At 44.1% G+C, this 17,864-nt stretch overlaps 1 protein-coding gene across 1 annotated transcript; it reads left to right on the top strand.

Annotated features, from left to right (window-relative positions):
• The first annotated feature begins 689 nt into the window (after nucleotides 1-689).
• LOC113587068 (tumor necrosis factor receptor superfamily member 11B-like) lies at nucleotides 690-16,591 on the top strand. Its single transcript, XM_027025570.3, has 5 exons — nucleotides 690-848; nucleotides 5,344-5,710; nucleotides 7,352-7,558; nucleotides 10,349-10,573; nucleotides 13,576-16,591. Exons 1-5 carry the CDS (start codon nucleotides 765-767, stop codon nucleotides 13,965-13,967), a joined length of 1,275 nt encoding a protein of 424 aa, XP_026881371.2. The 5' UTR covers nucleotides 690-764; the 3' UTR covers nucleotides 13,968-16,591.
• Nucleotides 16,592-17,864: the final 1,273 nt, after the last annotated feature.

Below are 17,864 nucleotides of genomic sequence, written 5' to 3'. Positions count from 1 at the left end.
CTGTCTTGTAAAGCTGGGCCGGTTAAGTATTTTAGACGCAGCCTGGAATCTCTGTGTCCCTTCTGGGACCAGAGGCGCTGTTGTGGCACCGGGCGTCCTCCCAGCGCATGTATTAACTCAGTGCCGACGTACATCCTGGTGCACTCAACAGATTCTGGGGGAAAATATGAAATTGTGAGGCAACTGTCAAAGTAACCTAACGCCAATAATAACACAATGAGGGCGTTTATAATAACAACCGAAAAAACAGTTTTGATATCAGACTAAAATATTTGCATTGAAGCCAGTGAAACTCTTTTAGAATGTTTTGGCCATCCAGATTAAACCTTAATAAAAGTGTACTTTGCCATGAATTTCAATATGCGCCATTTGGAAAGATCTCACATCCCGAATTGAGAAATATAAAAGAGCATTTTTCCAGCCTTTAATTACCCATAACCCAGTGACAGTTTTTTTTTCTATTTTACTGTAGCGAGGTAATGTCCAGATGCGTTTTGCCTAAGCACAAACAATATAATCGTGATTCAATACAGATGTCAGTCATCGTAATTTCAGCTCTCACGTGTTGATTAGTATCCGTATTTTGAAAGCGAAATATATTTAATCACTGAGAGTGTGTATATGAGTGACATAGCACTTGCCAGTAACCAGCCTGGTTTTTTCCCCCTCCCCGTGGCTAGCCCAGAGACTTCCAAGAGCTTCATGTTGGAAGACTGGAAGGGCATGAGTGGGTGGGCACATTTCTCTTATCCTTTACTATAAGTATGGAGACGGACGCGTTCATGCAGACTATCCAAGGGATGAGCACTCGAAATATGTCACCGCGGACGGCAATGAAGTTACACATGGTAAGTAAACTTTGTGCAGTGAAGTGTGCGTGTGTTTTTGTTTGCTTGTTTGTTTGTTTTTTAAAGCAGCTCCTCGCACGAGCTATTTCTGTGACACGAACGTGCCGGCGCGTAAAAGCAACGGCTTTGGAGGTGATAAATAAAACCCCAGGGCCGGTAAACACTCCCCAGGGTAACTACACACGGACAGCGGTGAGGCTGTTCTGCTCGGGTAACTGCGCAGGTGAATTAAACGCTAGGTTTTTAAAGCGATTTTCCTCTCCGGCGATAGGCTTGGAGCTTTGATTTCTTATATGGCCCAAGATAAGACAAATATATAACAAAAAATCAAAGAACGTGACGTCAAATTGTCGTTAGACGTCATGATTGCATGTGTTTTTGCTTAATGGCGAAGTGCGAGACGTCTGTCGGACTTGAGAAACCCCACTGTGAAGAGACGTGCCGCTGGCGCTTAGTTTGAATGCCGTGGTGAGTTCATTTTGAGTCGGCTGAAAAAGCCATTGCTCACCCCATCTATGTCTCTTATTAGCTTTATGCAGAGTGTGCTATTTTTGCGTGGATTCCATTATCCACAGTCCCGGGGAAACTAAATGAAGCAGAAGACAATATGGTCAATAATCGTTTAGCTCTGCATATTGTATTGACAATAAAACCTACATTTTCGTTATTTGATCCATTTCGAGTCGTTTCTACTGCGGGGCTTACATTTTTAAGTGGGAATAAATGGTAACCTGTATTTAAAACAAATTTAGTGACTTTTCAGACTCCCCCTGGTCTGTCTTGTTGATTGATGTTGGAAACATCGGTTAGAGACAAGACTCGACTCAACATTTAGCTATGTAATTACTCACACCGGTTTAGTGTGAGAATACCGAGAAACATTTTTAGTGGCGAAAAAAAAACACATACTTTGTAATTCAGAGCAAGACTGCAAAAATATCGGTCCCCCTTGAGGTGACGGTTAGTCGGGGGACACATTTTGAAGTATCGTGAACTGATCGTTTGATATGGCGTTAACAGTTCATTGTCCATGTGTACCGATCTTGCCCTGCAGAGGAGAGACGGTGACCAGAGCAACAGCTCTCATGCTGCGCTTTGCATGCAGGCCGTGTCTGCTACGTGATTTGCATGCCTGATGTGTAACAGATAACTGAAGTCATTCAGATCCAGTTTCCAATTGATAATGGACTGGGGCGCATGTGAATATGCGAGTTCACATAAACACTGAGAATCTGGAGATGCATGTGGTCTGGGATGAAGTGTACAGCGGTTGTGGTCACTGTTATCTAGTTGTTATCAGGAGCAGGTGAAAATGAATGAACTTCCCCAAACTGAGTCTGTCAGTTATCAGTGTGTTGACTCTCTGTCTCTGTCTCTGTCTCTGTCTCTGTCTGTCTGTCTGTCTGTCTGTCTGTCTGTCTGTCTGTCTGTCTGTCTGTCTGTCTGTCTGTCTCTCTCTCTCTCTCTCTCTCTCTCTCTCTCTCTCTCTCTCTCTCTCTGTGCCTCCCTCTTTTTTATATATTTAACTCTGCTTCATTGTCTAAGAAAGGGAGCCTTTGAAATACATGCTGTTTTTAAATAAATGTTTTCTTTTAACAATGGCAATGTAGTGGCCAGGGTGACATTAAATAAGGCCTGAGCCCATACTGGGGTTTTTTTTGTTTGTTTGTTTTGTTTTTTTTAAATAAAAGAACAAATAATTCTGAAAGGAAGTGCATATCTGCCACTTCCTCTTTTGTGCCAGAACTGGTAGTATTGTCACCGAGGGCCATTGGTGTTTTTTTTTTTTTGTTTTTTTTTTCAAAACGGCCCTTTGCACATTGACTCACACGACAGATGCCAAACGGCGGTGTGCCCCTAACGTCCTCGTTTTTTCAAAATTATTCAGACAAAACAAAAAGACTATAACACGTCAATAAAGGCCTCTGATAAAGATAAGAGCGAGGACACAGTATGTAATGACTACTTCTGTTTCCACTGCTCCAGAACTCTGCTTTCACAATTTGCTTAATCATTATTACCACTCTTCTAAGACTGCTGTTTTCAGCTTGAGTCGGTCTGGCTGTGAGACACTAAGGAGACATTAACTGTAGGATGGTAAATCTGATACATTTTATGAAGAATGGCGTATGTTTATTGGTGCTAATTTACTTACTTTTGCCTAGGAAAATCCCCAGAATGGACACTCAGGAAATAAACAAGTGGAAATTGCAGGTTGTATAATGCTGGGAAACCCTGCCATCTCATTTGTTAGCCTGAAAGATTTTGTGAAACGGGTCTAAAAGACATGAACAGAATTTGTATGGACTTGCAAGACCACTCTTTAGGAAATGAGTCTTTTCAAGTTTGTTCTCATATTGTTGTCTGCTTGGGAAAAGAGAAAGAGGGTTGTTGGTGGGCTCTGTGGTCCACTGGCATAAGTATATGAAAGCGACCTTCTCTTGTCTGTGGAACTGGAGGCTGATGCTGTGTAGGGGCCAGAGATCGGCCCCAGGTGCACACGAGGCCTTTCAGAGGCTCTTGTGGTCTTAAGCCAAGCTGAAGTGCTGCCCGTGCTGAGGTCCCCGTGTCTGATTCATCCCCATGTACACTGTCTCCCACTGTTCCTTTCTCCCTGAGAAACTTAGCATAGCCACTGCTCAGAGGAGAATGGGAATCCAGAGACTCATCCGGGTCGGCGGTGGAGAGTGTGACTGAGCGGCGGTTTGACAGGGTGGTGGGGTGGGAGGGGTGTGACGGGGGGCAGGCGTGACAGTTGTGTGGTGTGTGCTAAGCTGCTTCTCAGGTCAGTGCCTCACCTTACTGTTGTCTCACGCCATGTGAGACCCGAAGTCCCCTTTTAGCGGCGTTCCCTCACGGCAGTCCGGAAACCGTACAGTTGTCCCCGGGAGCAGTATGCCGCAGTGCCATAAGATCAAGCGTTTGTATTCAAGGCTGGCCCTGGGCCAGAAGAGTCACCCTTTGTGACTTTCCTTCAGATCATTTGAACGATGTAATTAAGGCCCCAGGCTGGTGTGTAATTTTGGTTCGCTTCGCTGTAACTTGCATCGTCAAATGGCAGCCTTTTCCTGAGCGGTGAAAGGCTAAAAGTTCGTTGGCTTTTCCACCATTTGATTGCCATATGCATGGCATTCCCCACGCTATAAACTGAGCTTAAGGACTTAATGGTTTCCTTGCTGAGTTCCACCACCTGCTGTGGAGGACGCAGCCTTTGGCCTGGAGTGTGGAGTGCGGTCTGGCGGGCAGCGTGCCGCCCCCCCCCCCCACCATCCCTGTGGCTCTCGATCATCTGAACGGGGGCCAGGCACCATCACAACAGGGCCGTAGCGAGAGCCGGAGCGTGCTGTTGTTCATGGCAGCCATGCGGCGGGGAAGTCCGCAGAGCAAAATCGCTCGGCAGTGACGCGGCACATCTGGGCCACACGGTTTTCAATGAATGTTTTGAATGCTAGCATGCACCAGTATAGGCTTTAGTGAGGACATGCATAAACAAAAATCAAAGATCATGTTTTCATGCACGGATTATAAAAATAAATGTATATTAATCAGGTTTCCTTGTACATCTGGCCAGTTTGCTTTCTTGCTTTTGGGGGATTCAGAGCTACTGTAAGGAGTACAGAGAGATGATGTCATGAGGCCAGGCCACAGTTTGCAGTACCTGTATTCTTCTGTGTACAAAACGCACACGATTTCCAGAGAGACTTACTCCGTGCCCTCAGACGTAAACAGTGAAGTCGGGGAACTTTATAATGACTGCCTTGAGTGTAAAGTCCTGCCAAATGGCTGGAGGACTGTGGAAGTCTTTGTGTCTTGAAATTCCAATATCATCTGTGCCTCTGACTTCTTACTTGACAGCTGAGCTTTCTGGTCATGGAAATGCTAGCAACAACAGTTGCAATGTCAAATGCGCCTGAAGTGTCTAATGAAAAAGTTGGTGCTTATACCGTAGCTGTGCTCAGCCTGCTTGTGATTAAAGATGTTTATTATCTGCAAATTAGGACAGTGCATTGGGTGTGGACCCTTTCAGTCATTAGCAGTTAGCGCTGTCACCTGGTCTTTCTCTCAGCAGACAAAGCTAAACACGTACTAGAGCGGTGTGGAGTGCCAATCTAAAGATTAGAAACTAGCTGGAAATGCACTGGAAACAACTGATTGTGTAAGAAAAATAAGAGAGGATGGAAAGAGTCCATAATTTGATTTTATATGATTTCTGTATGTGTTTTTGTGTGATTGGTCACAGGAAACCGAAAAAGGTGTTCTCCACTGCACATGTCATATACATTATACAAAGAACAGAACAAACATGCACTCAAATGCTGACGTGCACTCTCCTTCTCTCTTTCTCTCTCTCTCTCTCTCTCCTTCTCTCCCACTCTCTCTCTCCTTCTCTCTTTCTCTCTCTCTCTCTCTCTCTCCTTCTCTCCCACTCTCTCTTCCATTTTTCTCCCTTGCTGTCTCTCCCTTCAACTCACTCCCTCTCCCTCTCTCTCGCCAGCTCTTCGCCATGTGCGTCGCCTGGGCGTACCGTGATGTACCAAAGTACCAGCACCACGACCCGGCCACCTCCGAACCTCTGCTGTGCGACCAGTGTCCACCGGGAACGGCCGTGTCGCGCCACTGCACTGCCAGCGGAGAGCCCACCGTCTGTCAGCCGTGCCCACGGCGGCGCTTTGCCGGACACTGGCACTGGGGTGACAGCTGCCAGCATTGCACCGCTGTCTGCAAGGAGAGGCAGCTTGTGCGAAGGGAGTGCAACAGCACGCATGACCGCGTCTGCGAGTGCGAGCCCGGCTACCATCTGGTGGTGGAGTTCTGCGTCCGACACACGGCCTGCCCACCGGGCTCAGGCGTCTCTGTGCTAGGTAGGAACACTTCTGGTTTTGACCTGGGAACAGGGCCTCATTAACATCATGCTGCAAAGATTAGGGCTGCATGATATGAACAAAAAAAATTGTGTTGCGATTATATAAAAAAAATAAAATACAGAAATGTATACAGAAACAAAACCACAGGACATTTTCAAAACATGCACAGAACTGGTCAGGATACTCACAGCACACATTTAAAAGGAAACCGTGGTTTTTAAGAGGGTTCATTCAAGCGTTGAAGCCTTTTGCAATATCAGTACTGAAAAGGCTTAGTATTATGATAACAATTAACAAACAACATACTGTTGACCCCTAATCGTAATTCTTTTGGGGAGTCTGAGCCTCCTCCATCGATGCCAGCATGTTTGGGCCAAATCCACATCTTTCCGTGCTTCTCTCGGAAGCGTTTGGAGCACCAGGGTGAGCAAGGGGGGAGCAATCACGCCCCCTGCTGGTGACGGCTGCTCTGCGTGACCGGCCTGTTCTTTCAGCCACAGCGGCACAGGCCTGCGACAGCCTGCAGGCTTCCCTGGCCACGGTGGCCTTGGCGGCTGGATCTTAGGATGGGTGGATTTGTGTGCCATCCAGGATCTTTTGTTTACGTTCTAATCAGGGTCCACCCTCTCCCTCCCTGCTTTGCGGGCTCCAAACAGCAAATCCAGGGAGAATCTAGAGGTTCTCGCCAGGGGGGAATTCTTTTGCCAAGCACCCCATGTGTAGTCAAACAGAAATGGCTTCCATAGCAAGTGAAGAAGAGAGATTTGTTGGAAACATCATGAACTGGACGTAGCACAACATTATGCTGGATGGGTTTTGGATTTGACAGTGTACTGTTTAATTACAGATATTATTTTGTACTTAGTGTTAGTACATTGGCAGCACATGGTGTTGTGATGTAGTTTGTTGATGTAATGAAATTTCACTCCATATGATGGCGACAGAGATCTTTGAATCTAAAACTGTTCAGCAACCTGGAGTTAGTTTCTTACAGAATCTTCTGTAAGACTCTGCATATCTTTTCTTCTTGTTTATCATAGAATAATCCCATCCCAACAACGTTTGTGTATTTAGAGTTTACTGTTATCCAGGTCTTGGATCTGATATGCTGTTTTGTTTTTTTACAATTTGCGCGTGCGCGCGTGTGAGATGGACTTCTCCGTGCCTCTTAGCAGGAAGGTGTCAGTTCCTTCTTTCCGATTACCAGACTCGGACCTCAAGGTTTTTCCATTTGAATATGCTGTATGGGTATGAGGCAGGTGTCTCACACCCACCTGTTTCACGCATGAGCTCTTTATTTATGAGAAAAGAGTCGTGAGGAGGAATTATTTGACTAGATGTGGGAGATGCCTTGTTTCCTTTGTGTTTAGGTAAATTAAGGAAGTTGCGTTCTCTAGTCACCTGCAGCTTCTGAAGTGGCTGTCTTAACTCCCACTGGAGATATTTGCATTTTAGGCTTTGGCTTATCAGAAGCGGACTTCCCAAAATATGTCATGCCTTTTGAAGCTGCAAAGCACAGTTAACCATGTTATTCATTCAGTGTCTCTCATGAAAAACATGCAGCACTGCCTCATATTGCTTGGCTACCCATATGCTTGCTGAATTTCCGTACAGAGTGTGCGTGTGTTTGTTTTGCAGGCACGCCCGACAGCGACACTGTGTGTGAGGAGTGCCGCCCAGGGTTTTTCTCCAGCATGACCTCCGCCACGGAGCCATGCCAGCACCACCGCAACTGCTCCCAGCTTGGCCTGAAGACTGCCCGGCCAGGTTCGTCTGCCCAGGACACGGCATGCGAGGGCGAGTATGCCTCCGACTGCTCCCCACAGGACACGGACTGTTATGATGGTGAGCGTTTTACACCAACGAGGCATGTCAGCCCCAAAAGCCCAGACGCATGTGAGGGGTGTCATTTAGGGAGGGTGCAAGGCATAACTGAAGAGTCAAATAATGAAAATGGGCAGCGTTGGCTTTGGCTGACTTTGGCTTTGACAACTGGATATAACACTGGGGACACTGTTGTATAATGTGGAACAATTTATTAGTTTTGATTTTTGTTTGTTCGTTCCTTAACTGGCCAAAAATTTTGTTGAATTGGTATTGGTGCTTCTGTTGTACATGACTGTACCCATTGTTTACAATTTGTAATATCCATATCTTACTCACCGGTCGCTATTCACATGATGCATCACGTACACTGCCACAAGCAGTAAAATGGACATACTCTCATGTATGCACAAAATAACTGGAAGGCAGGTAGAACTGTCTATTTGGAAAGAAGTTCCCTGATTCTGTATTAACCACAGAGCATTAGTTAGATTACAGATTACAGAGCCCAGGATGGGTGCAGATATTTAATTTTCTCAGCGCAACTATTTTATTTATCAGGTTGTAAAGACAATTTCGCAGAAGGCTTATTTAAAACATCACTGACATCAGCTTTATGCCTATTTCTGAAGATTTCTTACTTATGTTTTTAAAAAGCCTTCGGTTTGTGAGTTCTTTCTTACTTGTCGATTGATTGAAAGGTGGCACAGAATTGAGAAATGTTTAGCACTGTTCACTTGGATCTTGATAGCACCATGACGAATCATTTAGTAAGTGACATCCATTTTTGGCTGTATTTTTATGGAGGAAGCTGAGTCAGACATGCAAATCTGAGTGAGGGCTCTGGACTGTCCTTAGTCAGAGATCTGGGCAGTGTTGAGGATATTGCATATCCTGGAAGGATGTGAAAGTCAAGCATTCTCCCTTTCACTGATCACCGTCTTGGCTGTTTGAGGTGAGGCAAGAGGGAGGCTTGCACTGACCTGTATGTGAACTGTATGCTGAGATTTGAGGAATGTCGCTGGGGAACATGGCTAAACCAGAAGTAAATTGTTCTTGCAAGCATATCACGCTCTGGAAGTATGCCACCGGACATTACTCTCTTCCTTGAGGTCACATATCGCTACAATCAGTCACTAGTAGTGGCATAATATTGAGGCTCCAAATAGTGAGCACATTCACTGAGCCATGCCAAAATGCCTGCTTCAGAGGATCTGTCAACACGCAGGCTTTTGACTGGGTGCTGTCAGAATATGTTATCTTTTTGAAGACGTGCAATATGAAAAACATGTCAAGTCCAATGATGGACAAAATGTATCTACCAGAAGTGTGGGTATTGCAGCAACAGTCGAAGCTGTTTTTTCCCCCCCTCATATTTAAATTGCAATTGAAAGTGACTGGACACGGTCAGCGAGGCGTCGAGGACATGCGAAAGACTGTTATCCTAGCAGGACACGGACACCGCGCTACACGCTCAACAAAACACGACCCCGCCCTTTTTTATGAAGGGATATTTAAAAGTCAGGGAAAAGTTGAAGTAGTTCAAAAAAATAATGACAATAGGATCTATTCACCGGTATAAACATGTTAAATGAAACGTATTTAAGCGTGGCAGTATCCTTTTTACTTGCTCCTGTTTTGGTGACAATTTGAAAGGCTAAAGTTACCATCAGCCTGCTGGGAATTGCCCTAGATATTCTGAATAGTCTCAACAGATGTCTAAAAACTGTGAGACTAATCACTTCAACAGTGAGGCATAAACTCACGCCGCTTTTGTGTGTTAGCAGCCATCCGAGTTGCTTCTGCGGTCGCTGAGATTTAGTGCTGGTAGTGGCTGCACATGCATTGCTTAAAGATAAGAATTTTTCTGTATTTTTACCCCCAGACACACACTGTTGTTCACTGTTCTTGTCAACAGTTTGTATTGGCCTTCCTCCAGATCTTTATCTGTGGTCAGTTTCATACCACAGTACCCATTGGCGTAGCGCAAAATTAAGGGACCCAACCACAAGAGGCAGGGTGGAGGGCTTTTTCTAAAATTATGTTTGTTTGTTTGTTTGCTTATTATTATATTTGTTAATGTCATCTCCTGGGGTCCATGCACTGTATGTCCTGTGTGCACCTCCCCTGCGTCACTGACACTACCATAAAAGTGCAACGTCTACCATCAAGCTCATACTGGGCTGACGGTGATATCACTGAGATCATAGGGGCTTATCAGCAGTCTTGTGGTCAGAAAATGACAATTGTGCCTGACTGAAAGGTTCCTGGCAACAGTGTATAATGGTACACTATAAACTACACCTATAGGATGAGTGTACCTAATAAAGTTTGTCACCATGCAGAGGTGAAAGCTTGGGATTTTTTATGGGTGCTTCTTATAAAGCGGTGCACTTCAGGGAAGCGTTTAAAGATTAGCAGTGCATCACTAATCACAACACAACACAGGCACATCAGTTAGAATATTACCTGCATCCTGTTCTTTACGAGGTCTTACCATAATGTAATAGCACTGCGTGGGAATATTTCTCATTGTGGTATCTGGAAGCTATTTTGCTTGTTCTGTCTTTGCTGCAGTTTTACTTTAGAAGCACACATTTCACACACAAAAGCATAATTTAAAACATTGTAATACATGTGGGGGGGTGCAAATGCACGTAACTGTGAAGTTTGCTTTAATTATGACCATCATTTATTGCTTTCCCTGCTTTTGTTCTGCCCACAATAATGTGTGCTGTTTGGTTTTTTTTTTTTTCTCCTCTCTTTTGCCTGTCCTCTGAACTGCTCTCTATTCATTCCCCCCTTCCCCAGACATCACTCTGTGTGAGGATGCCATATTTCAGTTCCTGTTGTCGCCGCTGCTGCCCTGGGCCCCTGTAGAGCGTCTCCTGGACAGCCTGCCCGGCCGCAGAGTGGACTGGAAGAACCTGGAGCACTTGAAGAAGTCATGCACCCGCCAGCAACAGGTCACGCAGGTGCTGCGACTGTGGAGGGAGCAGAACAAGGACCAGGACAAGCTCTACAGCATCATCCAAGGTCAGAGCACCTGACCTCCAGGCAGCCAGGACTGCCCTACAATTACATTTATGGCTTTTAGCGGACTTTTTTTGTATGCCACTCTGGATAAAAGTGCTTTGTCATCTGCTCATAGAATACATCCTAGCCAGTAAAATGCATTAGAATCCAAGATACCGTTAAACTAGGATACTGCTAGATACAGGAGTCAATACTGATACTAAAGAGTTACAAAATGAGGTCATATACAATACTGAACAGCAATAACTGCAATACCGACAGTAACTGCTAAACGGGTTCAATTAATCAACAGTAGTGCAATATTTCTTTAAGTGCATTTAAAATACTCCTCAAATAAGACTTCAGTCTGCATTTGAAAATTGCAAGGGAAGATTGCAAGTTTGTCCCACCATCTGGGGCCAGGACAGCAAAGAGTCCCGATGCTTGTCTGCCCCAAGACATGATGGATGGGGTTTCAAGCCGAGCCGTACTTCAGGTTCGAAGTACTTGAGGTACGGACCAGGCTTTGACCGTTGTCATTATGTATGGAGGGGCAAGTCCATTCTTAGCTTTGTAGGTGAGCATCAGGGATTTAAACTTGATTTAGAGGCTACTGGAAACCAGTACAGGGAACACAGCAGTGGAATGCCGTGTGAATGTTGGACGACTGAAGACCAGCTGTACTGCTGTCATTGTGGTATATTGGAGTATCTGAAAACTATTTTGCCTACAGTTTACTCACATATGTGGCATCTTTTCATATCCTTGTGGGAAATGAATGAAGCATCAGCTGATTCAGGCCTTTATTGTGGTCTGACCATGCGCCACGTAACTAAGCTTTCTGGTGTGTGTTTTGAAATAATCTATGGTGTGATTGAGAACACAAAGAACAGTAGGTAACAGTTCAAGGTGACCTTAAGACAGTTTAAGTCAACCTACACTGGTGTAGATGTTTAGCTTTCAGTACATTTTATTTTAGCAAAGAATCAAATGTTTTGCTGGCATTTGTGGTAGGGTTTCTGGCTTCAGATGGCAGATTAAGACATAGTCTTCAGCAGCATAGTCTTGGCTTTGATTTGTTTTGGGAAGGGCTTATGTCTTGTGAGGTCTCAGAATTGGGTATAGTTTCCTAAGCAGTTAAATTTTGGATAGTTTTTGTAACTTCTGATGGTGGATTTGCATAGTCAGAATTTTGCTTTATTTACCACAGTGTGGTGACTTGTTTCGGCAACTCATTAACATTGAAATGCACGAATGAGCTCAGTTAACACCAGGATTTTAAATCTCTGTTCTCTGTTTGAGTCCTCAGATGTTTCTATACTGTCAGCAGATATGCAGACAGTTTTTTTTTGTTTAGTTCCAACCGCAGAAACCCTACTGTTGAGTCGGTACCTAGCGCATTGATGGAAGTCCAGCTAAACATAAACGAACACTGTTAAAGTTTGTGCAACAGTATTACAGATGTTCATTCAACTTGGGGACTTTTGCTGTGCAGATCTTCATGAAGGACATGGTGCCCGCAGAGTAATACTGTTACACTTCAACATCAACAAAATAATAAATGTGAACATCCAACAGCTAAGTAAAATGTCCTTACTAATACGCTAAAAGCTCATCACACAATGAAGTCATGCGGCACCTGTCACATTGCACACAGTTTATTCACCTCAATCTAGCTTTGCCCATGGAAAGACAGAAGTAGAGAGTCTTACAAATGCTTCTGAATTGCATTATCATACTGATTTAGCCAGTCTATCAGGCACATCCATCAAGTAGAGCACTGCAGTTCATTTGGCCTTCAGAACAGCATGACTTGGCCTGGATGCTGCATGTCTGTCATGTTTCTCTGTCAAATCGTGCCTCATGATGCAGATCTCCACAGTCTGAGTGTGGTTAAACTTTGCAGCAATATTAGACACTACCTGGCACCTGTATGGACTGAATGCCATGAAGACACTGCCTACACCGTCATACCACCACCATACTTCCACCGTGTACACTTGACACGAAAGAGGATCGCTTTTGTAATAGCCTGTAGTCTCAAACAGAGATTTGAAAAGGGGATGTGTGCAGTCTGACTAATTTTAGAAGAAACCAGCGTCACGGCTACTTAAGGGATCTGCAAAGTGGAATTCAGATGAGTCCTTTTCAAATGATCTTTTACATTTTGTTCGCTGTTTTTGGGCCAACCGTTATGTTTCACTGACTAACAGAGAAGTGGCCACACTAAGTAGCCTTTACTTTGTCTAACTATGGAAGGGTGTGAACTATGAAACCCATTCTGGACCCTGGATATGAAACTTGGAATGGGTGTGCTAAAGATTGTGAAAAATGTAACCACAGTACAATATAGCAGCACATTGTAGAGAGGAATGTTTTATGCAAAAGAGAACATCTCGGTGTGCATAACTGTGGCTATGAAGGAAAGAACTTGCAATCAATATTCCAAGTCATCGTCCCATTCAGACACTCTTCAGTGGGTATCAGGAGACTTGATGTGTGCCAGGAAAACATGCTCCGCACCGTCCAACCGCCAACACTCGCTTTTGCTGCTGGCACCCAACAACTTTGCTCCATAGACTCATGCTGCTATGCCAGTCTCTTATCGTACTAGTGTTCCTCCATGAACCAATTTTGTTGCACCTTTTTGCCAATTGGAGACTTTCTACTTTGTCGAAAGTCTATAAACTACAATGTGGACTTAATGGCATTGATCATGTGGCTGTGTTTTAAGATTAGTTTGCCATGAACAATTGTTCAATAAAAGTAACTGAATGGAAATTAAATGAAACTGAAATGTCTAACTAATTACCTGTGCATTTGTTCAAAATGTTTGCTATGAATCTGCTATAATCTATACATTTTCAAGCTTTATTTGGTCGTTTTCATATCAAAATTGGCACACTTTTATGCTACATTTTATGTTAAAGGAGAAAGTAAAAAAGGCAGCATGTTTTGGGGATTAAGAACCCAGCATGTCTCGTCTCATCCATGGCTCATCCGTTTTTCCCGCTCTGCTCCAGGAATGGACCACTGTGAGCGCAAGGTTTCTCGCTGCACCAGCCTAAAGAACATGACGCTGTACAACCTGCTGGCCCTGGCGGACAGCCTCCCTGGCGAGAGGGTGAGCGAGGAGGCGGTGCGGGCGCTGACGCTGTCATGCCCGTCGCAGCGGCACGTGGCACAGCTGCTCCATCTCTGGAAGAGCCGCAACGAGGGACAGGACCTGGCCAAGGCCCTTGCCCAGTCCCTGCGCGAGCTGCGCTCGCGGGGCGTCCCACGCCCCCTGCTCCGGACCCTGAAGAGGCTGAGCCGGGTCATCGGTGCCGCCTCCACACACCGCGCCCACGAGAAGATCTTCGTTGGCTTGCTCCGTGACGACCCGTGCTTCAAATCCAAACCGTACAACGACTGAACAACGCGAAGGCACGGCCGAAGGAAGGAGTTATTTAATTGCAAAAAATGGAGATGTATATAATTTTGCTTTTGGGTGAAAAGGGGGACAGGGGAGGTGTAGGGTGGGGTCTGTTTTTGGTGTGCTCAGTAGAGAAGATGGGAGTAGAAACGTTTGTTTTTTGTGGCTTGTCATTCATGTCTCTTGTCGGACTGCTTCCCCACCCCCCCATGCTGTAAACAAAGGAATGTCGGATATGAATGTACAGGACAATGGAGTGCAATTATTATGTTTTATTTAAGTGTAACGGTGTGTTTCAGGTTCGTGTTTATCCAAATTTGCTTAAAGAATTTTTTTATTTATCAATTTGTCAGGAAACGACTCTGAAGCTGCATTTACTTATTTTAAGCAAGTTTTCTAGTGGCATTTAAAATGGTTTTGTGGCATTTTTACATTTAGTTTAACTTTGCATTAACATTTTATTTCACAATAACATGACAGTGACACGCCAACAAAACAAACTTTAAAAATATGCTGTAAGTATGTGGCTATCTGAATTTAATAACTGTGTTGCAGTGCCACATATACTTTCAAATTGCAAGTAAATATTGCTACAGCCCTGTTAAATATACATGTGTATGTGAATGCTGTCTCGTGTTTCCATGGTGCACGCAGGCCCACGTCCCGTTCATTTTTTCTTTTTTTTTGTTAAGGGTTAGCTTTTTTTTCTGATGCGGCTTTCCCAACAGCATGGTGAGAGCTCATATTTCAAAGAACAGAGGAACTTCCTGTTACTAAAGTTTTCTTGCTGGTCCGTCTTATGCCTCATCCAAGGTATGATTCTTCTTTTAATAGTAATGGACACTGCATTAATGACCTATGTGGTTGCATTGCCAGTGGTTCCTATGAAGCAATGAAGTTAGGAAACTGAAAGAGCTGATGAAGGACCTCTGTCTGAAATGTCCTGTTTCTCTGGAACCCTTTTTTACAACAGTACAGTAACTTTATACTGTAATTACTCCTTGGAATGGGGGGGGGGGGGAATGTTTGTGTGTGTGTAGAAGGGTGTGGCTTAAAGTGTTTAACACCCTATATGAGGTGTGCGTAACTAGTCGAAAGCTTCTCTACCTCAGGAAAATGGACCAAGAAACTGGCTTTAGCTGAGACTGAAAAGTCCAAAATTGTAAACTCCCCATCAGAGGGACACAGCACTCTGTAATCAGCAACAATATTGAGGTGTGACCCCTGACTAAGCATGAGATTAGTTACTCATTAGGATCACAAAAAGAGAAGAGAAGAAACAGTACAAGATTACTGAAAAAATCTTGAGAATAAAATGTGAGGTTACTAGGAACCCTTTAGATTCCAGTGCTGCCATATGTCAAGACTGTGACCTGGTGAGACATGGTGAATGTAAAGAAGGCTGAAACATGACAACACAGGAAGAAGTTGATGGCACACAAGAAGGCCATGATCTTCATGCAGGATAATGCTCCATTACCTACATTGAGGTACTCCACTGCTTGGCTAGTCGGCAAAGGCATCAAAGATGGCACAATTTCCTCATCTGACTTAAGGTGTTTTCACACTAGAGCTTGTCTAGACCCAGGTCCACTTACTCTGTCAGTTTGATATATTTGGTCAAGTGTGAAAGCTGTTTTGGAGCCTGGGAGTGGTCCAAAGCACCAATCTCTGGAACTTCTGAAATCAGCGGACTGGGGTTTGCTTCTAGTAAGCTCTGGTGCAGTCTGCTGGGGGTGTGGAAGCTATCTGCTCCCGGCACCACATGTGGGGCTGCGTGCTAGGTCAATGCAGCCATGTTACAAAATGAACCAATCATGTCAATTAGCTTATCATGTGTCAGGATGGTGGGGAAAAAAACTGCCATGTATTTCATGTAGACTATCCATATAATAGTCCCATAGCACTGAAGCAAGGTTACTGTGTGTTTACTGAGGCCATCATAGGATTCGCAGGTCTCTGCTGACATGTATGGCTACAAATTTTCCCCTTGTTTCCATGTACTCCTGCACAGCTAGTGGCTAATATTCTGCAGACCTGCGCCAGAAAAGTGATGCAGGGAATTGTGCAACCAATCCACGGTTCAGGTGGAATTCTTCTGTGTGAAAGCAAACCAGTGATGATGAGCCCCTCCCTCAAATGAGCACAGAACTGATTGTAGGTGTGGACTCAAGAATTCAGGACAAGTGTGCAAATGCCCTGAAATGCCACTGAGAACTTCTGGGCCATTCTAAAGTGTGAGATTTACAGAGAGGGAATACAATTCACCTCTTTGAACAGTGTTTGGGAGCTACCTGAGCTAAAATTGAATATAAATAGATCAAGACACTGATGAATTAAATGGATGGAAGGCCTTAAGGAAGTTCTTAAAAAGAAGGGGGACTTTATTCATCAATGAATAGTTTTGACAGGCCAAAACTTTGACTGAAAAATAAACAAGTGAAGAAAACAATTTGAAATGTAATTGTCCGATTGTAGACACAAAATGTTGCATAAAAAGTGCATGCTAACTTGCCCTGAGAGACAAGTGGCATTTTTTCTTTGGTAAATCATTTAATGTGAAACATTTGGGATCAACTGAAACCATCATATTTGTTCACCAGTAAAATGAAGCTGAGAAATAATATTTGCCTAATTATTCATGCAGTGTGTGTATGTATGTTTTCTTAAGCCCCTGGCTAAATCAAAGCTCTCATAGATACTTCAGTGTCCACAATCATGCACATGATTTTATGTCATGTAGTGCTGACAGATTGTTGGAAGCCATGCTGTTTTTCACTTATGTGGTTTTTAAAGGGCAAAACGTCCCAATGCGGTGCCAGTGACTCTGCTTGGTGGTTAGGAGGAAGGAACCCTGGTCGAAACATAGTGTTGAAGCAGCGCCCATTGGCTCAGGAGCGAGCATGTGTTGCCTCCATGTGCTGCTGATCTGAAACCTGGGCTTCTCTTCCCCTCACAAAAGCGAAAACATATTCAGAAAGAGGAAATGGCTTTAAGTGTCTAACACAGCTGTCATGCTGACTCATGAGCCAATGCAATTGGTTACTGACTCACTGGCTGCATTATGGACACTGGCTGCGTTACAGGTGGGGGGGCAGGTTTAAATGGTTAATTCATTGATTTGATTGGCCCATCAAAGGAAGAATAGCAGCTGTACATACTGGTTTGGGCTAGTATGTAAAGCGAATATGTGTCTTAACAAAATGAACAGTGTGAGGAAATCAATAGATAAAAAAATCCCAAACTGTTCACAAGAAAACTTCAAAACCCTTTTGTAGTGTTCATCTCATCATGACTCCCATTAACCATGTTTTCACCTTTAAATCCAGGCATTGCGATCGTGTTCACGGTACTGTTTTAAAAAACGTGCAGTTTGTCAAATGTCCATTCCCTGAACAAAGGCATAACCAACAACAAAAATTTGTGTGACTTGCGTTACTTTCCCACAGTAATGATGCTCATGTGATGAGTCTTGGACGCTCGCTGTGATGATAGCTCTTTGGTCTTTTGTTTTCTCCCTCTGTGTAACTCATTCAGGTGAATGAATATCTGTCCAGCTCCCTCCAGATGGTTGTTCTTCCATTGGTCTCCACACGACTGACATACTCCTGCGTATTGGAACCATTGTGAGAGGATCAAAAGACTGAGCCCTGCTTCAGATGAGGCGGCTTTTCCAAACACACTGGTAGCTCTTAATGAAACAGCCGGTGCTGGCAGGACCGGACCTTTATTACCCATCAAAGGTTTTTAAAACTTTTTTAAAATGTATTTTTGGATAGTTCTTGCTTAAGACCTTTTTTTTGGGAAATCTGGTTCTCATGAAAGAGCAGCTTAGAGATATCGTTTACACCCATAACATTTTCCATTGCATGTCTCTGGAACCATGACCTTTCAGAT

The sequence above is a fragment of the Electrophorus electricus genome, chromosome 14, assembly GCF_041902795.1.
Source record: "Electrophorus electricus isolate QZ-2024a chromosome 14, ASM4190279v1, whole genome shotgun sequence".
NCBI lineage: Eukaryota > Metazoa > Chordata > Actinopteri > Gymnotiformes > Gymnotidae > Electrophorus > Electrophorus electricus.
The sequence above is the reverse complement of the archived record's forward strand: the minus strand, read 5'-3'. Positions and strand labels throughout refer to the sequence as shown.